The sequence below is a fragment of the Otolemur garnettii genome, unplaced genomic scaffold (genome assembly GCF_000181295.1).
Source record: "Otolemur garnettii isolate 467f Iridium unplaced genomic scaffold, OtoGar3 scaffold00014, whole genome shotgun sequence".
NCBI classification, from domain to species: Eukaryota; Metazoa; Chordata; class Mammalia; order Primates; family Galagidae; genus Otolemur; species Otolemur garnettii.
In genome coordinates, this window is record NW_003852409.1 from 23,552,280 (window position 1) to 23,577,878 (window position 25,599).

General features: G+C 36.3%; 1 protein-coding gene across 1 annotated transcript in view; it reads right to left on the reverse strand.

The window, feature by feature from the left end:
* The window catches only part of MEGF9 (multiple EGF like domains 9), a 118,720-nt gene that overhangs the window by 57,120 nt on the left and 36,001 nt on the right, over positions 1 to 25,599 (reverse strand). The window contains exon 2 of the mRNA XM_003785253.3: positions 10,893 to 11,094. Coding sequence (XP_003785301.1) covers positions 10,893 to 11,094 — 202 coding nt within the window. The remainder of the gene's footprint in view (positions 1 to 10,892; positions 11,095 to 25,599) is intronic.

The following is a 25,599-nucleotide window of genomic DNA, read 5'->3' on the forward strand; positions in this document are numbered from 1 at the left end:
AAAAAAAAAAAAAAAAAAAAAAAAGAAAGAAAGAAATATATCCCAAAAAGATAATTTAAAGTAGAAATTGGTAATTGCAAAAATAAAATTTGGGGTATAGAATAGTTATTTTAAAATAAAATTAAAGCTAAGAGGCCTTGTTCTATTTTCCTACAAAATAGCGTAGGAATATGCTTGTTTAGATTTCTTCAGTTTGACATACAACATATATGCAAATGTCTATTAGACTTCTCAATCTGAATGCCCTGCAGTCACTTCCAAATCAGCATGTTTGAATTCTAACATCATCATCATCTCCCTCTAAGTTGCTTATCTACCTGCACTCTTTATCTAGTTAATGGTTTATCTCTTCACTTATATGCCCAAAGCAGAAAGAAATATGGAGTCATATCTCCTTCTCCTTCCGCCCCCTCCTATCCCTTGCTCATTCATATACACTCTTACACCACACCAGGGGTCCTGAAACTTTTTAAACAGGGGCCAGTTCACTGTCCCTCAGACCGCTGGAGGGCCAGACTATGGGCCCCGGGACAAGTCGGCTGCTAAGCAGGACAGGCAGCAGCAGCAAAAACACCCGGCGGGCTGGATAAATGTCCTAGGTGGGCCACATGTGGCCCCATGGGCTGTAGTTTGAGGACGCCTGCACCACACAAACAAGCAACCATTCTAGTCCCATAGATTGTTATGATAGCCTTCTCACTGGTCTCCTAGCCTGAGCTCACTCTTTATCCACCAGACTTCTGGCAGAGTGATTTTTCTAATGAGCGAATCCAGTGTCACCTCTTGTTCACTATTCTTCAACAGATACATGGATTTGCATGGCACATAAGGTCCTTTATGGTCTGCCTCTGCTTATTCTCTATTCTTTCCTTCATTCATCAAATATTACCTGAGTGTCTACCATGTGCCAGGCACTGTTCAGGTGTTGGAGATACAACAGTAGACAAATAGGCAAAAGTTTCATCTTCTGTCATTTCCTACTCTCTTTCAACCCTTCCTCCACCCCCACCACTACAAAGCTTTGCCCTTGAGAAAGTCAGTGGCAATCTACTAAAGGTGCCTTTTCCTTTCATACAAATTTCTATTCCCTCTTCAAATCTGAATTCAAATACAACTGTCTCTCTTAAGACCTCCCTGAATCTCTCTCTGCACTTTGTGAATACTCATATTTTATTTGCATGTCTATCTTTCCACTAGCCAGTAAGTTGCTTGAGAACAGAGATAATGTCTTTTAAAATATAGTTGGCAAATGAAATGTTGTTATTAAGTGAAACCATGAATAAATAAAATGACAAAGCTTTCCTAAATTGTTAATTGTTTGTAGTTATCGAATAACTTTTTCTTGGCCTTATAGAATTATAGGTAAAGTAATAAATAAGAGTTTGCACAAGCAGCTGTTACTCCTGAGTATTAATACATGAGATGATTTTCAGAGCCTTACATGAATATAATCCTTGGAGGAGTTTTGTTATCTTTCTATTTGAAATTTATTTTGGCATCAGTTTACTTAATAAGCAAAAGTTTGCCTTCTATCCTAGGACATATTCCCATAATTAAAATGCAAAGTAATAAATTTAGTCATCCCTCAGTATCTAAGGGGGATTGGTTCTGGGACCAATTAATACCAAAATCCAAAGATGCTCAAGTTCCTTATAAAAAATGATGAGGTATTTGCATATGACCTATACACATCCTCTTGGATAATTAAAGTCAACTCTAGATTACTTATAGTACCTAACACAATGTAAATGCTATGTAAATAGTTGTTAAACTATATTATTTTTTAATACGTATTACTTTTTATTGCTGTATTGTTATTTTAATTTTTCCCTAATATTTTCAATGTGCATTGTACAGGAAGTACAGTGCATTGGTATACACTATACAGGAAGTCCTGGAATAATGTAGTTTCATTACATTATAATGTAATGAATATAATTCCATTATCATGTAGTCACATTTTCTTTGATGAGGAAAATAATGGAGTCCCAGCTGGGGCCACTGTTGGTGTGGGGTTTGCACATTCTTCCCATGTCTGTGTGGGTTTTCTCTGCGCACTCTAAAGATGTGCATGTTAGGAGGTTACTTACCGTGTCTCAGTCATCCCAGTGTGAGTGCTCGTGGAGGGTGTGAGTGCCCTGCCACAGAACAGCAGCCTGTCCAGAGTTGTTTCCCACTTTGTACCCTGAGCTGCTGGGATGGGCTTCAGACACCTGTAACCCTGGACTGGAATAACTGGTTAAATAATTTTCTTACCTGTGCTTATTACTCTTTCTTAAATGTATGTATAGTTCATATTTAGTCAATGTTTAATATTACAAGTATTTTGGGTCTTTATTTAGAAGTTTGGAGGTGTTGTTGTGACCAGAAATATGCCACATGAACTTAATTAACACTTATTGTAGCAATCAGCCTATGGTAAAACTAGTTTTATTACACAGTGGAACCTCTGTAAATTGACCACCCAAGGTACTGTAACAAACTGGTTAATGTATGGAGGTGATAAACATAAGAAATTAGGCACTGTACTGATACATACATGTGGTGCATGTCCAGTCTATGAAAATCAGCTCAGCTTGAGGAGGTGGTCAGTGGAGGAAAGTGGTCAACTATGGAGGTTCTAACTGCATCTCTTTTTACTCAAAGTGACAGTTTCCCAGAACCTATAGATGATATCAAGCGAAGACTCACTGTATAGCAGCAACCACGGATTTTATGGAAGAGGACACTATACTACTATGGAACTTCTTTGTTATCTTACTAACCTTGTACACTAACCTACCATGAATACATTAAAATGTTCAAATTAGTACATAACTGCTTGCACATAAAGACAGCCCTGAATGAAGATATTCAGGCTCTCATTCAGCATACTGCTTTTTTTTTTTTGAGACAGAGCCTCAAGCTGTTGCCCTCGGTAGAGTACCTTGGCATCACAGCTCACAGCAACCTCCAAATCCTGGGCTCAAGCAATTCTCCTGCCTCAGCCTGCTGAGCAGCTGGGACTACAGGCGCCTGCCACAACGCCAGGCTAGTTTTTGGTTTTTGTTTTCTTGTTTTTAAGGTGACATTTATTTTATTTTATTTTATTTTATTTTATTTTATTTTATTTATTAAATCATAGCTGTATACATTAATGCAGTCATAGGGTACAATGTGCTGGTTTTTATATACAATTTGAAATATTTTCATCAAACTGGGTAACGTAGCCTTCATGGCATTTTATTAGTTATTGTGTTAAGACATGTATATTCTACATTTAGGCTAGTTTTTGGTTGCAGCCGTCTTTGTTGGTTGGCAGGCCCAGGCTGAATTTGAACCCACCAGCTCAGGTGTATGTGGCTGGCACCTTAGCCACTTGCGCCACAGGCGCCAAGCCAGCATACTGCTTTCTTTAGATAAAATGCTATCTGATTTTTCCACTCATTTTTAAAACATATGTCAAAATGTGAGTTAGGAAAACAATAAAAATGTGTTTCAAAAGGAAAAATGAAAAGATCAGATAATGTAGACCAACTCCTTCCAATTAAACAGGTTGGAACACCAGTGGTGATGTGAGGGGGTGACCATTTGTCACTAAATAAAGGACTTGTGTTTGCACACAAAGACCCTGCTCAACCCACATCTGGCTCCTGCAGCCAAAATCTACCCTCACTGGGGCACCTCCCACTGAAAGGCATAAAGAATAGGGAAATGAATTTTTTAAAAGTCAGTTAGTAGTTCCATAGGCTTTCAATGTATGAAAGAATCACAGGATAAAATTAAGTCCACTTTGCTACTTTTATTTATTTTTAAAAAGAAAACAGGGAGATCAAGACAGAAGAGAATTTGAGTAGGTGTGAGGAGATCAGATTTCTCATCTCATCCTATAATCTCAGGAAATTCACTTGAATTCTCATGGTCTTTCTCCTGATAGGTCTTCTCAACTCTTTGCCTCTCTACATTCTAACCTACAAAGCACATCTCAGTTCCCACCTCCTCTATAAAGCCTTTCCTTCAGGCTACCCCTATTCTTTTCATACTCTAACCTACTGTATTTACAAATTAAGCATACATTTATAAACTATTTTGTATTGCATTATAGTATTTTTGTGTCTTTTAGTCTTGCATAGATTATAAATTTCTTGAGAAGAGTAAAAACAACATTTACTCTTCTAGCTATTTTGAAATATGCAATAAATTATTGTTAACTATAGTCATCCTACTGTATCATCAAACACTCAATCTCACCCCTTTTAACTGTATTTTTGTACTAATTTTCACAAAACTCCTTCATTGTAGATATATTGATTCAGTTTTACAGATAAAAACACTGAAGTTCAGACAGGTCAAATAGCTTAATAAAGGTCATGCAGTTAGTTAAAGGCTGAAAAAAGAATGGAATCCATTTTCAGATTCCACTCCCTTTCTACTATATATCACATTGCTTGCCTGTAATTTCCTTTTTCCCTTAAACTACCCACATATAACTTCACAGCAGAGCAGAACATGGAGTTGTTTCCTCATAGTTCACCCATACCTTCTTGCAAAGAACATAGTTCTGCAACTTCCCATTTCTGTTCTTCAAGTTTCATGTGAATTTAACTTCCTTTCTGGTCCTAAGAAACTCAGTGCTTAGAGCTATGTGGGTTTAGAGCGCCCATGTGGGTTTAGAGCTACATGTCTCAAAATAATTTTTGTGATACACTGCTTGTTCTGACAAATTGTCTGACACTCTGAAATATTAAAAACTAACTAAATAAATGTTACTCTGTAGTAACCTATAGAAAAGAAGAATGAATTTGTCCAAAAAATGAATGTGCCTATCTTAGGGCCAAAAACAAATAAGAAATAGAGCAAGTAAAAGAAATAAAGACTGGAAGGAGCATGAAGGAAAACTTATTGGAAGAAAAGTCAAGAAACTGAGAGGCCAAAGTATTGTTAGGATCATTCATAGATATTGTAATCATCTAAAATTATGGCAAGTGTACTATCAGAGAGAAAAAGGTAAGCCAAGTATGAAAAATAAAGATGGAGCCCAGGAAGGGGCAGCAAAAAAGGAAGTTTAACTGCCTAGTCTGCTACCATGAGCTTCAAAGGACACTTTTAGAAAGGAGGAAGAGAAGAGCACACTGGGAGCAGCAATGACAAGAACAGGAGATACCTATTCCAAACCCAGGTCCAGAGGTAAGAGTGTGAGAGAGAAAACAGCCATTATTTGCACAGGCTGCAGGGGAAGCAAGGTCCTTCCAGATTTCACTTAGAACAGTGGTTCTCAATCTTCCTTCCTAATGCTATGGCCCCTTAATACAGTTTAAATAAAGAAACTATCTTAGGTAACATAGTGAAACCCTGTCTCTACAAAAAAAAACCAACAACAACAACAACAACAAAAAACAATTATCGAGGTGCTACAGCACACACCTGTGGGCCCAGCTACTCATGAGGCTGAGGCAGGAGAATCTCTTGAGCCCAGGAGTTTGAGGTTACAGTGAGCTATGACCTATTGCACTCCAACCTGGGCAACAGAGAGCTGGTCTTAAACAACAAGAACAAAGACAAAACCTTACCAAGGATAATAGAACATATCAGGCACAGATAGATAATATAAACCAGGTAAAAATAATGACATTTCAATTAACAATGCACTGAGTATACAACAGTGGTCCCATGAGGTAATAATGAAGCTGAAAAATTCCTATCATAGTCATAGTTGTATAGTGAGGTCATAGTTGGGTAACACTGTAGTACAGCACATTACTTACATGCTTATGGTGATATTGGTGTAAACACATCTACTGTACTGTTAGTCTTATGCGATTATGCACAGCACAGAATACTTGATAATAATAAATGACTGTGTTACTGATTTATTTATTCATTATACTATGCTTATCATTATGTTAGAGTGTATTCCTTCTACTTATAAAAGAAAGTCAACTGTAGAATAGCCCCAGGGAAGCCTTTCAGGATGTACTGCCTCCAGATGAAGGCATTGTTATCATAGGAGATGACAACTCCATGCATGTTATGACTGAAGACCTTCCAGTGGGACAAGACAGTACTACTGATGATCCTGACTTGGTGTAGGCCCAGGCTAGGTGTGTTTTTGTCTTAGATTTTAACAAAACTTCAAAAAAATAAACAAAAATAGAAAAAAGTTATAGAATAAAGATACACAGAAAATATTTTTGTACACCTGTACAATGTATGTATGTTTTAAGCTATGTTATCAAGAAAGAGTGGAAAATTTTAAAAATTCAAAAGTTGATAAAGTAAAAAAAGTATAGTAAGCTAAATTTTTTTAAAGAAATTTTTTTTATAAAATTAGTGTGGCCTAAATGCATAGTGTTGACAAAGTCTGCAGTTGCATGTAGTGATGTCTTAGTCCTTCACCTTCCCTCAGTATTCACTCACTGCCTCTCTCACCCAGAGCACTCCCATTGCTGCAAGCTCCAGTCATCTAGACAGGTATACTATTTTTCATATTTTATACCATATTTCTGCTCTATGCTTTCTATGTTTAGACATGTTTACATACAAAAATATTTAAGATCATGTTACAATTGCCTGCAGTATTCAGTACAGCAACATGTGGTACAGATTTGTAGCCAGAAACAACAGGCTACGCCAGATAGCCTAGGAGTGTAGTAAGCTATACCAGCGGTCCCCAACCTTGTTGGCACCAGGGACTAGTTTCATAGAAGACAATTTTTCCACAGACGGGTTGGGAAGAATGGTTTTGATGTAAGTCTGCAAGTAATTGGTTTATTACCTCTCTCCTAATAATAATCCCTATTTATAGCCTTTCCTGTGCCAGCATCTAGTGCTGGTATCACCACCTCAGCTCCACCTCATATCATCAGGTATTAGATTCTCATAAGAAGCATGCAACCTAGATCCCTCACATGTACAGTTTACATAAAGAAACTACCTTAGGTAACATAGTGACATTCTTACACCTCTATAAGAATCTAACGTCACCACTCATCTGACAGGAGGTGGGGCTCAGGTGGTGATGCAAGCAGTGAGGAGCAGCTACAAATACAGATGAAGCTCTGCTTAGTAGCCCACTGCTCACCTCCTGCTGTGAGGCCCAGTTCCTAACAGGCCACAGACCAATACCAGTCCAGCAGCCCAGGAGTTGGGGACCACAAGGCTATACCTCTAGGTCTGTGGGAGTACAGTCTATGATGCTCACATCCTAATGACACATTCCTCAGAATGTATCCCCATCATTAAGCAACATGACTGCAATAACAATATAGGTCTCTCCTACCTACTGCATTAGTCAACTAGAAAATCTGATATTCTATATGATATGATAAGGCAGAAACTATTTTCCAGTTTTTTAAAGAAAAATTATAATTCATTACACATCAACCCAAAACAACTAGCCAAGTTCCTAAAGTGTAACTAAAACACAATAAAGCACCTACACAAAAGTAACAAATTCCCATGTTAGAATATAAAATGCTTAAAATATCATTTCCTGAGCAAATTGTCTAAATGTGATCCTGACATTCTATCAATTACATCTGGAATTTTTTTAGAGCTAGAATCTTCCTCTGTCACCCAGGCTGGACTATAGTGGCACCATATTAGTTCACTATAGCCTCCAATTCCTGAGCTCAAATAATCCTCCCAAATCAGCTGGGACTACAGGCACATGCTACAATTTTCAGCTAATTTTTTTTAATTTGCAGAGACAGGGTCTCAATATGTTGCCCAGACTGGTCTTGAACTCCTGGCCCCAGGCAATCCTCCTGCCTCAGCCTCCCAACATGCTGGGATTACAGATGTGAGCCACAATGCCCAGATGTATTTAGAATTAAAACAGATTTCCCACATACTGTTCTGGTAAACATGCAGTATTTGGTTTTACTGGGTTTCTGGGACATAAATACAAATACTAGAAAAACATTAACCATGCAGTCATTCAACAAACTTTGCAAATTACATTTGTTCAAATGAATTGAATGGCTGCTTTTGTAAATAAACTTAGGCAAGTTAACTATACCTAAACATCAAAATTCGCCTATTCAAAATGGGGAAATAGGCTCGGTGCCTATAGCTCAACCGGCTAAGGCGCCAGCCATGTACACCTAAGGTGGCGGGTTCGAATCCCCAGCCCGGACCTGCCAAACAACAATGACGGCTGCAACCAAAAAATAGCCGGGCGTTGTGGCGGGCGCCTGTGGTCCCAGCTACTTGGGAGGCGGAGGCAGGAGACTCGCTTGAGCCCAGGAGTTGGAGGTTGCTGTGAGCTGTAATGCCACGGCACTCTACCCAGGGGGACAGTTTGAGGCTCTGTCTCAAAAAAAAAAAAAAATGGGGAAATAACAGTGTTATCAAGAGAGTTTTTGTGAAGATTAAATGAGAGAATGCACCAAAGCAGTTAGTACAGAGCCCTAGCATTTAGTGCATGCTCAATAAATGGTTCCTGTTATTATGTTTATTATCTATGTAGCAACTGCAACTTACAAACACTATCTTGTTTGATCCTTAAAACAGCTGTAGAGGACAGAGATAGCACATGGATTTTTACCTCTACTTCATAAATAAAAAGACAAACACTTAAAAGAAGTTAATGTGACTTACCTAAAGTTACATGGTTATATAGCTATCTACACCATGTTTGGCCATACATCACCATAAAAACCAGAGATTGGCAAACCTTTTCTTTAAAAGCCAAATAATAAATATTTCAGTCTTTTTTTTTTTTAACTAGGTGGTTTAAACAATAGATACTTATTTCACACAGTTCTGGAGGCTGGGAAGTCCAAGATTGAGGTGCTGCCCTATTCAGATCCCCAGTACAGACTCTTCCCAGGTTTGAAGACTGCCTGCCTTCTATGTCTTCACATAGCAGAGAGAGAAAGAGATCTTTTCTTTCTTTTTTTTTTGAGACAGAGCCTCAAGCTGTCACCCTGGGTAGAGTGCCGGGGCATCACAGCTCACAGCAACCTCCAACTCCTGGGCTTAAGTGATTTTCTTGCCTCAGCCACCCAAGTAGATGGGACTATAGGTGCCCGCCACAATGCCTGGCTATTTTTTGGCTGCAGTTTGGCTGCAGTTTTTTGGCTGTTGTTTGGCAGGCCCAGCTGGATTCAAACCCGCCAGCTCTGGTGTATATGGCTGGTGCCTTAGCCACTTGAACTATAGGCACCAAGCCTAAATATTTCAGTCTTGAAGGCCTTACAGTCTCTATCGCAATTAGTCAACACTGTCACTATAGTACCAAAGTAGCTATAGATAATGCGTAAACAATGAGTAGAGCTGTCCAGTAAAACTTTATTTATAAAAATAGGCAGTAGGTTGAATTTGGTTTGTGGGCCACAGTTTGCAGACCTCTGCCCTAGACCTTTAGATTACTAATCTAGTATATTTTCAACTACATTATGGTAACTACCTATTTTTAGGATAGTGTTTTACCATTAAATTTAATAGCATTAACTAGCAGGAAAAAGATAAATTAGAAAAATCTGTAAAAGAACTATGAAATCAGTAAGATATAATGTAAATATTAGTAGTATTATTGTTCCCTCTTTTCCAGCTTCTAAAACTCTCCCTTAATTCTTTCCTTATTTCCTTCTCCTCCAGTAAGGCAGTTGGCCTAGAAATAAATACATTTCTATCTCTTAAAAGTATTTAAGGCAAATATGTGTGCAGAAATCTTATTCAGAATAAAGTAGGGGGCATTCCATGGGATACCAGAATAACTAACTTATCAATACCTTGTCTTTAAAACTTATAGAATGTGAAAACTTCTGACTACAACTTCTATGGGCATGTCTCTGGGAAGTGGAAAAAGCAGTGGTAAGCAACTACTATATTCTCAATCTCAAACAACAGAATGATTATCAGTTTTCTCATAAAAGCCACATATGAGGCTGGTAAGGACACTGGACTTGAAATTGGAAGACCTAATTTGGAACTTCTTCTCAGGCACTTACTATCCTTGTAATCTAGTATCTCTTCCATATGAGAGGTTGTTGTGAAAATAAGTAGTTATTAGAGACAAATAACTACTTTAAAATGCAAGCATTATAAACATTGACTATTGTTGCATTTGAAATTATAAACTTCTCAGTTAGGTTCACTTCTGTATTTAAATAGCAGTATATTATGATATATCATAATAGTAAAATATAAAAGCACCAAAATACCTTATCACTAAAGATAAAGCATAAAGTACTTTTTCTGCCAAGGAGCTAAAAGTTCTAAAAAAATTCCCTCATTTAAGCCAACAACATTCCTTTAAAATTAAAACAAGCCAGATGGTATGTGCTAGGCATTTTACATACAGCCACTCATTGAGTCAACTCCAAACAACATAGTATTTTAAAGGTAACTAAAATTTTCAGATAATTACGGCTTAATCTAGTTTTGGTCTCAAAAATGTATCAGTAAATTCAATAAAACTAGTCTACTTACCATGAGATAAGAAATTAGGATATTATTAAGTTTAAGCATCAGATCCCCAAAGAAACAAATCTAGAATTTTGATAAGAAAAAAAATTAACCAAAGAAAAAATTTCCTCAAACCCCAATGTTAGCTTAAACATACCAAGAACATTTCCACTGGAAATGACTGAAGGTAGATTCTTCCAGAAAGTGGATGCTTTCCTCAATAATTTTTTTCCATGAAATTTATAGAAACCATCATAGAACAAAAATTTGTGACCCAATTCTTTAGTTCTGAAGAACTAAATCAGTAAATAAAAAGCTTTTTAATCATGACATTAAATATAGCATATAAAATGAGGAAATAAGAGTCTACAAAGTCTTTTGTAAATATATGGCCCTCCTCTCTCCCTTTTTTATGCCAGTCTGGTCCTTAAGAGCAAAAGCCTTTTTTTTCTTTTCTTGATAAAATAAAATAAACTTCATCTCTATCCTCTGTTGCTTACCTGTTGCACTGCATGCTGAGGGCTCCATGTGGACTACAGTCACAAGGCAGACAGAGACCAGAAGTGTGATTCAGGTAAAAGCCCTCCTTGCAGGTTTCACAGAGAAGTCCCTGATAGCCAGGCTGACACTCACACTGCCCTGTAGTCTGGTTGCAGCGATTCACATCCAGGCTCCCGACTACAGAGCAGTTGCATACATACTCTGAAAACAAAAGAAGGAAAGAGACATTACCAACTAATATTTAATGCCTTTTTAATAAAACGAACTCTATTTTATTTTTCTTAACAAGTTATGAAGACTACTAGGTAAGGATAGATAAAATTAACTCCATGCTTAGAAATTAAGTCTCAGAGAAGGGAAAAAAATATTTAAAAATCAGCTCTAGTTCAAATTTATTTTCTATCCTGTTTATTTAATTGGGAGATATATACAGTAAATAAAATTATGTACAGTTCATAGTTATAAAGCTAACATTCTTAATTTCCTTTATAGTACTCTTCATTTCCTATCCCTCTTACCCAACACCCCACTTTGTGCACGTATATCTACATATTATTAGTTTTTCAGGAATGGAAGCCTCCAAATGCAGGCCTGTCTACATGGCACTGAGAACACATGCTGGAAATGACATGTTAAATAATAAATAATCCCATTGTACAGCAGCAAAAGCCTAAGGCTTAGGTGATTAACTCTGGTAACCTACACAGGGTCATACCTACAAGATTGTGATATAGCTGAAACTATAAGCTAATATGTTTTGCTTAGGAAGAAATTAATGAAGAATTGAAAGTTCAAGGTAGAGGAAATGACGAACAATAGATCCAGAGAAGAAAGTTTACAGGTTCATTCTGATCAGAGTTAAAACCAATCACAATTTGAATGTCTTTCCCAAATTAAAAGATTTAAAAAATAAAAATTTCCTTTAGGTACATTTCAAATAGTTCTTTGGATAAAAATATTTAGAAGTCCTTAGTTTTAGCCTTTAGCCCTTACAATGCAAAGACTCATTTAAAGGTCAGTTAGGATTTGGTTTTGCTATTTCTACTCATTTTATCACAAGGAATGTTTTCAATATATTCTGACACAGGACTTTATAAGCATGTGCAAAAACATGTAGTTAGAATCAACAGCAGATAATAATCTAGGAATAGGACTTACTCTAAAATAGCTATGAACCTAGGCTTAACAAGTCCTAAGAAATCTATAGTGCGAATTATGTTTCCAAACAGATAAAGTACTAGATATAAAAATGGCATTATACTGATCAAGTTTAGCTTGGAAAAAGATAATCCCTAATGTTATTTTTAGTTATTTCAAAAAAGCTACTGGAGGCTCGGCGCCTATAGCTCAGCTGGCTAAGGCGCCAGCCACGTACACCTAAGGTGGCGGGTTCAAATCCCCAGCCCGGACCCGCCAAACAACAATGACGGCTGCAACCAAGAAATAGCCGGGCGTTGTGGCGGGCGCCTGTGGTCCCAGCTACTTGGGAGGCGGAGGCAGGAGACTCGCTTGAGCCCAGGAGTTGGAGGTTGCTGTGAGCTGTAATGCCACAGCACTCTACCCAGGGGGACAGCTTGAGGCTCTGTCTCAAAAAAAAAAAAAAAAAAAAAAAAAGCTACTGGATAATGCAAATCTAGAGTCCTACACAGAAAGTCATTGAGAGGTTTGCTTCTCAATTCTAGCAAAGGAAATTAAGCTTCAACTTTTTTATGTCACCACAAATAGTCTATCCATACAAGTCAAAACAAAACATTCTTCAAAGAAATTCCCACTTGGCCAACTCTATACTTCTCATACTTCTACAGTTCCTATCCTTTGGGGTCAGTTTATTTCCCTGAAACAAATGCCTCTTCTAATTTGTTAATATAACAAACAAAGGAATGTATGTTCAAGGATTATTTCTTTATTTTATGTAAAAATAAGTGGTGAATTAGTTACAAAACCCAAGGAGAGTTCAGATTTCTTTATCCATAAGCTTGAGAAAGAAATCACCTTCCCATCTTATTTTCACTAGGCTAAACATGACATTTCTTTGAAACAGTTTTATCTTCCACCTGATATCTGTTTTTTGACTATGTATATTGGGTTTTTTAAATAACAAACCCATGTTCAATTATCTAAAAATGCCAATGACATATTCTTTTCTGAAATCTGGCAGAAATTCAACATATATCCAATTCCTCCTGCAGGACCAATTTCATCACAAATTAAACTGAACAAATTATGCAGGTATGGGCAGAACTAGCTTAAGAAAAATGAAAAGACTAAAACCCTCCATAATAAGGACTATAGAATTTATTTTATTATTTAACTATTAATGTATTTCCATTGGAAAACTGAATCAGTATTCCTAATAAATAAGATTAGCAGTATTTTTATAAGAATCCAATTAATCTTAATCTACAAACTGCAATATAAACACTCAGTATTCAGTAAAGTTCTAATGGATAAACTTTCAGTACTAAGTTCATTCACTATGCATTATTTCTACAGCGTTAATCTAATCTTCTCATTATTCCCTACACATATTCTGGTTTATCATATCTCTGAACATTTGCTCATTCTGTGCATCTTGGAATGCTCTCTGTTCCACATATTCAAACCCTTACTTCAAAATCAGTTGAAACTCATTCCTCCATAAACTCTAACTTTAATGCCCCTGCTATGAATTTCTAACAATACCTACTTCCTACTCCTCTCATATGACAACAGTTTAGAAAGGCAGTAAAAAACAGTAATGACTACAGACTGCAGAGGTAGAATGCTAAGGTTAAATCCTGCTCTCTCACTTACTAACTCTAGAACCTTAGACAAGTTAAGTTAACCTTCTTGTGCCTTCATTTTTCTCATTTTTCTGTAAACAGGATATATTAATAGCACCTAAAATACTCAGCTCTAACACCTAAGCTGAAGGTGTTTTGGACTACTACATTCATTATTAATAATATAACAGTTGGAAAAAAGTAGAAAGTGATTCAGATAAAATAAAACAAATATAAAATTCAGATGTTAGATTTATAGGCCACAGCTTTGTTATACCCTGTGGACAAGATCTGAAAGCCCAGGAATGGGTTTATTACCATGGCAGCTTTCTGCAAATTCTAGGAAGTAGAATTAGTGTTCTGTTATGCAGAAATCTTAAGTTGTGGGTCATCAGGGTATAACAAAGCTGTGGCCTATTAAGAGGATATTCTACTTATGCCAGGCTACATACATTACCAGTATGCGTGCCTATGTGTACAGACATAGAGGTGAAAACAGGATTTAGGATGTGGATTCAGAGATGATGAAAAATGAGCATTTATTGATTATATGGCCTCAGGTCAATAGCAAATATTTCAGCAAGAGAAAGCACCCTAGTGCTAGGAAGGGGGCTGACAGACCACGACAAGAGGCATTATTATGTTAATACTTCTCCCCCAAATAACCAAAGGATAGGAAGAGAGTACAAAGCACGCTAAGTGCCAGGAAGCATGTGCATCTTTTCTGTTTGTAGTTCAAAATCCAAGATCCTGTCCCAGTGATTGATCTCAAGTGAAATAAACCAATAGTATGACAACTATAGTCAAAGGAAAATACTGTAAGCATCCATTAAATTTGTCAGCATACTTTGTTAGTTTGTAAGAAAAGTAAAATTTCAGACAATTCACAGTTCTAGACGTTCATGTGGAACCAGATAGGAGTAAATGGAGAAATAATGCAATCCCCTTAGTAGGAGGCTGGCAGCATAAAAAGAAGAAAGGAAATTTCAATTGATAGACTTAAGGGAAGGACCTATAGCCAAAGACAAAAGATGAAGTGCTGCCTTCTTAATGAGGTAGAACCTTAGACCAGCACAAAGGAGTCTGCAATATGATTAATGGTAAGTCACCAGTGGATGTTAACAGGAATGAAACAGTATGAAGAGGACAACAAAAGCTAATCACAGACAAGTGTGCATGAGATGCCAAGAAGCTTTCAATTGCCTACAAGTAAATACAGAATAAACTCTTTCTCAGGTGAGCACCAGGTTTCATTTCCATATCATATAATTCTTGTGGAAACTCCATAGAGAAATAGAGAAGAAGGGCACATGTCGAATCTATTAAGTATAGAGTATAAATGTCTTAACACAATAATTAAGTAAACAAAATGAGGTATATATTGATCAGTGTGATGTAAGCGTTCCTAATTCTATATGAAATCAGTACATTGTACACCATAAATGCATTAATGTATACATGATCTGTGTATTTATGTTTTAATTTTTTAAAAAGAGAGAAATAGAGGAGAGTAATGTAAATACTCCCAGAGGAACCATAATCTTTGGCAATGATTTTTCTTTTTGTTGTCTGCTTTTCTGAAGAGCAATCAAAAGTAGTTTTTAGAATTCTAAAGAAGCATAAGAAACTAAAATCTGGTGCTGAACTGTTTAAGCATTTGAGAATAGAATGAAGTCCTAGAGAAGAGATAATAAATTGGCAATTTCCCCTGAGAACTTGAATTTATGGGATGATTTTGATATCCAAAGCAATCATTGCATTTAAATCAAATAATATACATTTTTTAAACATTCCAGTGGCAAAGGGATGAGATGAACTTTTTTTAGCACTAAGAAAAAAATAAAACAATAATTTTGCTTACAAGTCTGACAAGGCTCCCTGTTGGGTACAAACACTTGGTCTGGTAAGAGGTTATCTACTTGAACATACTAAAGACCTTGTCTAGGCTTTTTATACACTTGATAGGCTTATCTGGTTAAAACTCAATTAACCCTATGGCTCTACAAAAAGTCCATCTTCCAGGAATTTTTAGTGTCTTCTGGCACTTGACTTCATCACCTCTGACAACTGAGAGTTTAAGAAAAAATACTAATTATGATTGTAGGGGCTAATGAATGTGCCATGTGCCTCTGTGCCTCTTTTTGAAGTCTGAAGTGCTGAAATTAACTGTGATGCTCAAGCAGTTTGGTACAATAGCATGTTTGGCCTCTGCAGATAAAGAAGAACTACAAAAGCAATAAATGAAAAATTTGCATAAAAAAATGAAAAACTGTGTCCTCAGTCAATTCATGATGCAAACTTCACAAAACAAAGAATGTTAGATAACAGTAGAGTTGCTAAACTAAAATGATTACAAAATGGTTACATTGAAGCAGAGATAATGGAAAACTACTTGTAACTATAATGAATGCACAGCACTCACAGAAATGTGGTCCAGGAATACAGCCTGAAATTCCACCAGTATGTAGCCTTTTGTAAAATCATATAAACACCTTGGCAAAACTCCATTTTTGGCAACTTTTCATTCATTCAACAATGATTTCACTCTTGCTTTTCTTTTCTTTTTTTTTGAGATAGAGTCTCACTTTGCTGCCCTTGGTAGAGCGTCATAGTGTCACAGCTCACAGCAACCTTAAACTCTTGGGCTTAAGCGATTCTCTTGCCTCAGCCTCTCGAGTAGCTGGGACTACAGGTGCCCGCCACAATGCCCAGCTATTTTTTGTGGCAATTCTCATTGCTGTTTTAGCTGGCTGGGGCTGGGTTCAAACCTGCCACCCTCGGTATATGGGGCTGGTGCCCTATCTACTGAGCCACAGTCACCGCCCTCTTTTCTTTTTTTTTTTTCCTTTTATTTTTAGTTGACATGTAACAATTGTACATATTTATGGGATACAAAGTGATATTTTCTTTTCTTTTTTTTTTTTTTTTTGAGACTTAGTCTCACTTTGTTACCCTTGGTAGAGTGCTACAGTGTCACAGCTCACAGCAACCTCAAATTCTTTGGCTCAGGTGATTCTCTTGCCTCAGCCTCCTGAGTAGCTGGGACTATAGGAGCCTGCCAAAACACCCGGCTATTTTTAGAGATGAGGTCTTGGTCCAGCTCAGGCTGGTCTTGAACTTCTGAGTTCAGGTGATCCACCCACCTTAGCCTCCCAGAGTGCTGGGATTACAGGCATGAGCCACTGTACCTAGCCTCAGAGTGATATCTTCCATGCATGTATACAATGTGTAATGATCAAATCAGGGCAATTATCATATCCATTACTCAAACATTTATCTTTCTTTGCATCCTGAATATTTAAAACCTTCCCCTAGCTTTTTGAAAACATACAGTAAATTAGAGTTTACCATAGTAATTCCCCCTCCAGTACTGCAGAACGCCAGTACACACCCCTCCTATCTAGTAGTGCCTATTAACCAGCCTCTTCCCACCCTGTTCTCCCTGCTACCTTTCCCAACCTCTACCACCCAAATTCTACTCTTTACTTCCATGAGATTAAAAAAGATTTTATTTTTTTTGAGACAGTCTCAAGTTGTCGCCCTGTGCCGTAGCGTCATAGCTCACAGCAACCTCAAACTCGTGGGCTTAAGTGATTCTCTTGCCTCAGCCTCCCAAATAGCTGGGAGTATAGGCGCCTGCCACAATGCCCAGCTATTTTTTGGTTGTAGTTGCCATTGATTGGCAGGTCTGGGCTGGGTTTAAACCTGCCAGTTCTGGTGTATGTCGCTGGCACCCTATCCGCTAAGCTACAGGCACCGAGCCCAAAAAAGAGTTTTAACTCCCACGTAAGAATAAGAACATGAGGTATTTGTCTTTCTGTGCCCAGCTGATTTCATTTAACATATCTTCCAGGTTCATCCATGCTGTCACAAATGACGGGATTTCATTCTTTTTTATGGCTGAATAGTATTCTATTGTGTAAATATGCTACATTTTCTGTATCTATTCATCTGTTGGTGAACATTTTGATTGATTCCATACCTTGCCTATTATGAATAGTGCTGCAGTAAACATGTAGGTCTAGATATCTCTTTAAGATACTGATTTCCTCCCCTTTGGATAAATACCCAATATTGGATTATTGGATCATATGCTAGTTCTATTTTTAATTATTTAAGAAGTGTCCTCCATAGTGTTTCCATAATGGCTGTACCAATCTACATTCGCATCAAGAGTGCATAAGAGTTCCCTTTTCTCTGCATCCTCATCATTATTTTTTATTTTCTGTCTTTTTGATAATTGTGATTCTAACTAGAATGAGATGGTATCTCATTGTGGTTTCGATTTGCCTTTCTCTGATGGTTCATGATGTCAAGCATTTTCATATGCCTTTTGGCCATTTGTATATCTTCTTTTGAGAAATGTGTATTCAGATCTTTTGCCCATTTTTAATAGAATTATTTGGTGTTTTCTGCTTTTGAGTTATTTGAGTTCCTTCCATATTCTAGATATTCGTTCCTTGTCAATTAGTTTGTGAATATTTTTTCCCCTCCTACAGGTTGTCTGTTCAGTATGTTGATTGTTTGCTGTGCAGAAGCTTTTTAGTTTGATAACTGGTCTATTTTAACTTTTGTTGCATGTGCTTTTGAAGTTTTACCCATAAAATCTTTGCCCACACCAATATCCTAAAGTATTTTCCCTATATTTTCTTCTAGCAGTTTTATAGTTTCAGGTCTTACAAGTCTTTAATACATTTTGAATTGATTTTTGTATATGATGAGGAAAAGGGATTTACTTTATTTTTTTGTATATGGATGTCCAATTTTCCCAGCACCATTTATTGGTCCTGGGAAAGTCCTTTTTTCCAATGCGTGCTATTGACACCTTTGCTAAAAGTCAGTTGGTTGAAATATATAGATTTATTTCTGCATTCTCTATTCAGTTTCATTGGTCTATGCATCTGTTTTTATACAAATATGATTCCATGCTGTTTTGGTTACACTAGTTTTGTAGTATATTTTCAAGTCTGGTAGTGTGATGCCTCTCTCTAGCTTTGTTCTTTTTGCTTAGGATTAATTTGGCTATTCAAAATCTTCTGTGATTCCATATGAATTTTAGGATTATTTTTTCCATTTCTGTGAAGAATGTCCCTGGTATTTTATTAGAGACTGCAGTGAATCTATAGACTGCTTTGAGTGGTACTCTTGCTTTTTAATATTTTCAAATGCCATTATCTATTAAGAGTGCAAAAATCAAAACTGTCTAGGCTATTCCTAAATTTTTCACTCTTTCCCACATACAGAAAGCATATAAGATATGCTATAGTATTGCTGGCATCTTCTGTTAATCTCAGATTGGCAAAAAACTATGAGATGTATTTAAAATGAATTAAGGTTCAATCCCTATAATCAAAATTAAAAACATTTAAAATGTAATAATTTTAAATTTATCTTAAAAATATTTTAAAAACATTATCAATATGAACTATAAGTATTCTAAAATATACTTTGTGGTGGGGGTGCAGTGGCTCCTGCCTGTAATCCTAGCACTCTGAGAGGCTGAGGCAGGTGGATTGCCTGAGCTCAGCAGTTTGAGACTAGTGTGAGAAAGAGTGAGATTCTGTCTCTAATAAAATAGAAGAAACTAGCCAGGCATTGTGGTGATCGCCTATAGTCCCATCTACTTGGGAGGTTGAGGCAAGAAGTTTGGTCAAACCCAGGAGTTTGAGGTTGCTGTGAGCTATGATGCCACAGCACTCCACTCAGGGTGACAGAGACTTAGTCTCAAAAAAACCCCCACAAAACTATACATATATATGTATGTGCATGTATGTATATGTATATACATGCACACACATATATATACATGCATACATATACACTTTGTTATTAATTAATATCTAAAAGGTGATTTTTAAAAGTTCCACCAGGTTTTAAACTTTTAAAAACGAGAAGAATTTTCTTCCAGAGTTTCAAAATGTCTAGAAACTTTACGTCTCTATTTGGACATGCACACTACACTTTAGTATCTGCAGCAGGAAAACATTTATGTGTGATAAGCCAATTGAAAGCTGATCGATAGTTAAGAAGAAATTTACCTTTTTTTCTGAGACAGGAGCCTCAAGCTGTCCCCCTGGGTAGAGTGCTATGGCATCACAGCTCACAGCAACCTCCAACTCCTGGGCTCAAGCGAGTCTCCTGCCTCAACCTCCCAAGTAGCTGGGACCACAGGCGCCTGCCATAACACCCAGCTATTTTTTGGTTGCAGCTGACATTGTTGTTTGGCGGGCCTGGGCTGGATTTGAACCCACCACCTTGGGTGTATGTGGCTGGTGCCTTAGCCACTTGAACCACAGGCACCGGGCCACTTTTTTTATTTATTAAATCATAGCTGTGTACATTAATTCATTTTGGGATACCATGTGCTGGTTTTATATACAATTTGACACAATAACTAAGAAAGTGCAGTGAAGGCTATGTTAACCAGTTTGTTAAAGGAAGAAATTTAGTTTCTCAGGCAAATTAACATGGAACAAGCTAATTCCAGGATATGAAACATTTTGGGAGGTTTAAGAGGTAAGGTCATATGACATGGTCATGTCAACTCCCATGTCACTGGAACAATTATTATCATTTTCTGGAGTGAATCCTAAAGCCTCCCAATTTCCCCGGGAATAACCTATTCTTCTACCTTCTCCTCCTCCCCTTCCTCCTTTTTTTCCTCTACCTATTCACCGAAGTTCAATGTTTGAAAATTAAATGAAACAAAGAATACAATGCAAAGTAGTACTCAATTTAACAATAAGTATTATTTTTAGTATTTGGATGTACATATTACACTTTAGTAATTTATCAAAAGAGCATAACTGTTTAGTGAACGTATATATAGCACTCTGATGTACAGCACTAGCCATTCAAGTTCTAAGGCAAAGGATATATCACAGTTTTTAGAGTTAGAACCACAGCCTGACTTGAAAAGTAAATGAAGTAATTCTATTCTCCACACACTATGCAAACATCATAAGAACATTCACTCAATAAGTCAAAGAGCAAACTGCACATTAAAAGGCAATGAGTAACTATCTGTCAGAATGGCTAAAATAAGCAAAAAAACTGACAATATTAATTGCTGGCAAAAATGCAGAACTTTCAGATACTATTGGTGTAAGTGCAAAATATTATAGATAACTTTGGAAAATCATTTGATAGTTTCTTATAAAATTAAACATACCTTTATCATATGACCCAGTAATTCCAATCCTAGGTATTTATTTAAGAGAGATGAAAAGTTATATTCGCACAAAAAATTGTACACAAATGTTTATGGCAGCTATATTCATAATCATTAAGACATGGAAATCCCCCAAATGTCCTTCAGTTGGTGACTGGATAGACTGTGGTACAACAGAATGCCATTCAACAGCAAAAAGAATAAATCATTGACATGCAAGCACATAGAGAAATCTTAAATGCATTATAATAAATGAAAGAAGTCAGACTCAAAAAGCTATAAATTGTATGATTCCATTCACATGACTTTCTAAAAAAGGCAAAATTGTAGGAGCAGAGAACAGATCAGGGATTTGCCAGGAGCTAGAGGTAGAAGGGAAAGGGCTGTCTATAAGGAGCAAAAGAAGGAAATTTTGAGCAGATTTGAAACTATTTTATGTCTTGACTATGCACTTGCCAAAACTAACAGAACTGCACATCAAATGAGTAAATTTTAATGAATGTAAATTTTAAAATAAGCAAAAACGTTTTTAAAAAGTAATGAGGTTTTACTAGATTCTTAAATTTTGCTGGAGAAATGCCTTGGTATACCACAAGCAACTACTTCAACTGGACTGTGGCACTAAAGTTAATAGGGGACTCAATAATGATTCAGTCCTTTTCAAAGTGAATGTCACAATTAAAATAGTGGCAAGTGATTAGTGTTTCTGCTGATTATTGCATAAGGATTTGTGGAACATTTTAGGACTTAAAATGCTATTGAACTCATAAGAGATTATTTTTCTTTTTCCTTTGGCTACAACTTAAGTCTTCAGCTGTAAATTACTCTTATGCAGAATGAAGGAGAAGAAGAAAAAAAATGAAAAATAAAGATATATAGAATTCTCATCCTTTTTTCCTATATACAAATGTTTGTTTCCTTTTGAAATTCTTCATTAAAAATCCTACTCTGTCCAAACAAAGACCAGGAAAATGGATGTCTTTGAATCACATCTACCCAACATAAAACTTGACCTTCTTCACAAACCTAGAATAGGATCTAAATAAAAAAAAAAAAAAATCTCTCTTAACGTTCAAAGTAAAAAGAAAAGTAAAAATGATTGTCAAAATCAAGAGTAGGAATATGTAATTCAAACCTCTGCCTGTACATCAAATGATTTTAAAACATCCCAACAACCCATATTATCTTCAGTATAGGCCTGATTTCCTCAAAATGTTCTTTTTATTAAGATTACATTTCATCTTTATAGGTTTAAAGAAGAATAAAGAAAAGGAATTATCAGCACCAGAGTTTTATTTCTATAAAGGGTATTATTCTAGTATGACAATAATACTCAAGTTACATTTCACATTTATTTTATGGCAGGGTATGGTCACAAACCTTTGAAAAGGTAGTAAACTAAAAACTTAAAGCTGCTGAGTTTCTTGAGTTAAACCAGACTCTGCAGAGAAGTGGGAAGTTTTAAAGCCATCACTTTTAAAGAAAAGCTTTAGCTCTTAAAATAAAAATATATCAATTAAAATCTCAATCACTATTTACTGTAGGAAGACATGTCTTCTAATTTATGATAGACATATGAAAAGTAATTGAGCAATATAACCCAGGTTTTACAGAAAAATTTCTGTCTCACATTTAAGGACCATGTTGTTAGTATTTGCCTATGGCCCACTGCCAGTTTTCCACAATTCAGAGACAATTTATCTAATTAATGAGACTAGATGACAAGTTCTGGGAAAGGCTGTAACAGCTAAGTTTTACCACTAATAATAACAAAGATGATATTCCCAGTTATTGAGCATGCACTGCACTTGTCTCAGGCATCACACTAGAAACTGTACACCTTTGGCCTCCTTTAGTCTTCACCACAATCCTGTGATGTAGGAGGTATTCTGAATGAGAAATCTGAGTCTCAGAGAGGTGAAACAAATCATACAACTAACCAGGACTGGAAAAGAGATTAAAAAACAAACTAAATAATTCCAAACTCCAAGTCTTTTCACTATGGGAAGCATATGCCTATGATAATGAGTAGAAAAACCATCAGACAAACACAGAACACCTTAAAATTAGACTTTGCTGCTAATTAGCCAGCTTTGTAATCTTTAGTAAGTCTAAGGTCTCTAAGTGTGGATAATTCTTGTTATCTGGATATCATAAAAAATAACTAAAAGCCAAATTGTATATGGCTCTGTATGCATATACTGTTTTTTGGTTTATAAAAATATTTTCTATAAATGAGCAAATGGTGTATTTAGTAATCCTAGTAAGTAAATCTTAAAGCAACTCCCCTCCATTTAAATGTGTTAAGTTTTAAGGGAGAATCAGGTTTAAAATTGTTTACTGAGGGCACATTTAAGATTAAATTAAAATCCACAAAATCCAGGTAGAAAAGATTACAAAAGACACAAAACAAAAATATAGAGAAAGGTTGAAAGTAACTGAAGAAAAGAACATGAAGTGAGTAAATGCTAACCGAAAGAAAACTATTACAGCTGGTTAAATCAATGAGATAAAATAGATATTTGGGGGGGAGCATCACTACATAATGATAAAATGTTCAACTCATTAAAAAGATACAGTTCTAGATTTGTATGCATGTAACACTACAGTCTCTAAATATATAACGTAAAATGATTAGAAATACATACTATTGTTTCTGAGGATGAAGTGAGATAAAAATGTGGCTGTACTTTCTACCTGAATAAGATATTTACTATTTTATCTCCACAGATGTCTCATGTTTTTTGAAATTTGGAAAATTGCCCCAGAAATTGGTATCAAAAATGAGAGAAGACACACAGAGAAAAATGATGGAATCGAAAAAAAAGAAATGAAATATCATCATTGTTCTCAAATGGGGAAGTGAGATGAAGGCGAGGAATTAGAGCTAAACTATAGCTTATAATGTTCTGTCAGAGGGAACTTTCTTGTAACCCAGAATTGGAGACATAATTCAACAGTTTCCTGAAGTCATAAAAAGGGCAGAGGAGAGAGAGAAGTCTAGACTAAATTGGAGCAAATATTTAGTATAGAGGATCAGGAACTTAAGTACTTCCCCTTATTAGCATTCTGAATCTCCTTATTCCCTAAAGGTTCTTTGGACCTACCCCTATGTATCCTCCACCGTGTTCCTACAGTACTGTTAGAGAAAGCCACATTATAAAGGTTTCCTTTCACTGTGTCCCTAGAAGGGCTTCAGAATCTTTGGATTTACCTTATTGTTTCCATAACCATTGCCCGTGTTGGCTATTCCAGGTTTCTCCTTAAGTCTTCCATCCTACCCTTCGACCAGTGAATGGTTTCATTCCCAACTTCAGTGAAACTGAGATCTTCTTTCTCCTTCTCTCTTCTTCCTTTTGCCCACCCACTTAACATTTCCTCCAGTTTCAGGCTAACCAACTTTTTCAAGATTAAACAATCCCTCTATATGTCTTCTTGGTGCAGTGATTCTAATATTGTTGTCATTTTCCTCACAATGCCTTTTTTCCCTTTAAGTCTTCATTGTGTGACATTAATACAGCTACTCTAGCTTACTTTTGATTTTGTATTTATATCTTCTAATGTTTTTAACAGCTCTTTTCCCCAATCTAATCCATGATTATGCACTGCATGTAATTGTCATGTTTCTTTGATCTTTCTTCTAGTTTCTATTTTTGTTTTGAAATAGGGTCTCACTTTTTTTTTCCCCAGGCTAAAGTGCAATGCCATCATCACAGCTCCCTGTAACCTTGAACTCCTATGCTAGAGCAAGCCTCCTATCTCAGCCTCCCCAGTAGCTAGGATTATAGGCAGGTTCCATACATGGATAATTTTTTAAAAAATTTTTTTATAGAGGCATTGTGATAATGTTGCTTCAGCTGTTCTCAAATTCCTGGCTTCAAGTGATCTTTCTGCTTCAGCTTCTTAAAGTGCTAAGATTATAGGCATGAACCAATATAGCTTATATTATAAAGTCTATCTTTTGCCATTCTTTTGTCATGTAATTATTGACATGTTTGAATTCAGATGTATCTTTCCCCATTCTTCTATTTCTCTATTTCTACACAGAAAGATTTTAATTTGAGGGAGTTAGTTACTGGCAAGGTTATTTCTCTTGAGTTGTCTTTCATTCTACTACTTTCATCCCCTTTATTCATATTCATATGACATTTGTCTCTCATGGTCTAATTAAAAAGAAAATCTCTTTTTTCTTCATTTTTTCAGATGAGGTCTCACTATGTTGCCTAGGTCAGTCTCCATACCTGGGCTCAAGAAATCCTCCTGCTTCAGCCTGCCAGTAGCATGGGCAATCTCGTAAAGTTTTTGTTTATTTTTGTTATCAAGCATAAAGAAATACTCCTCCTATGAACAACTCCAGTATTACCTGTATTACTTACTAGTTATGTATATATAAAGTTCCATCTTATGTGATCATTCAAATAATAATTATATAGGAGCATTACCTTTGCATTTAGATTATGAGCTTCTTACAGGCAAGAGCCTCATGCTTTATATATCACTCCTTTTCTGAAGTGCTATCTCTTCCTATTTCTTGCTCTTCTACCCCCACCAATGTATAAATAGACAGAAAATCTTTCCTTCTTCCTTTAGTTTGATTCTTCACTGGACTGTTAGCTCCATAAAGATAACCACTATTATCATTCACCTATTCTCAGTTGACCAATTTAAATATTGGCACTGGAGATAAAGCATAGTCTCGGGTCTACTAGGGCTGGTGGGTTGGAACCTGGCCTGGGCCTGCCAAACAATGACAACTGCAACAAAAAAATAGCT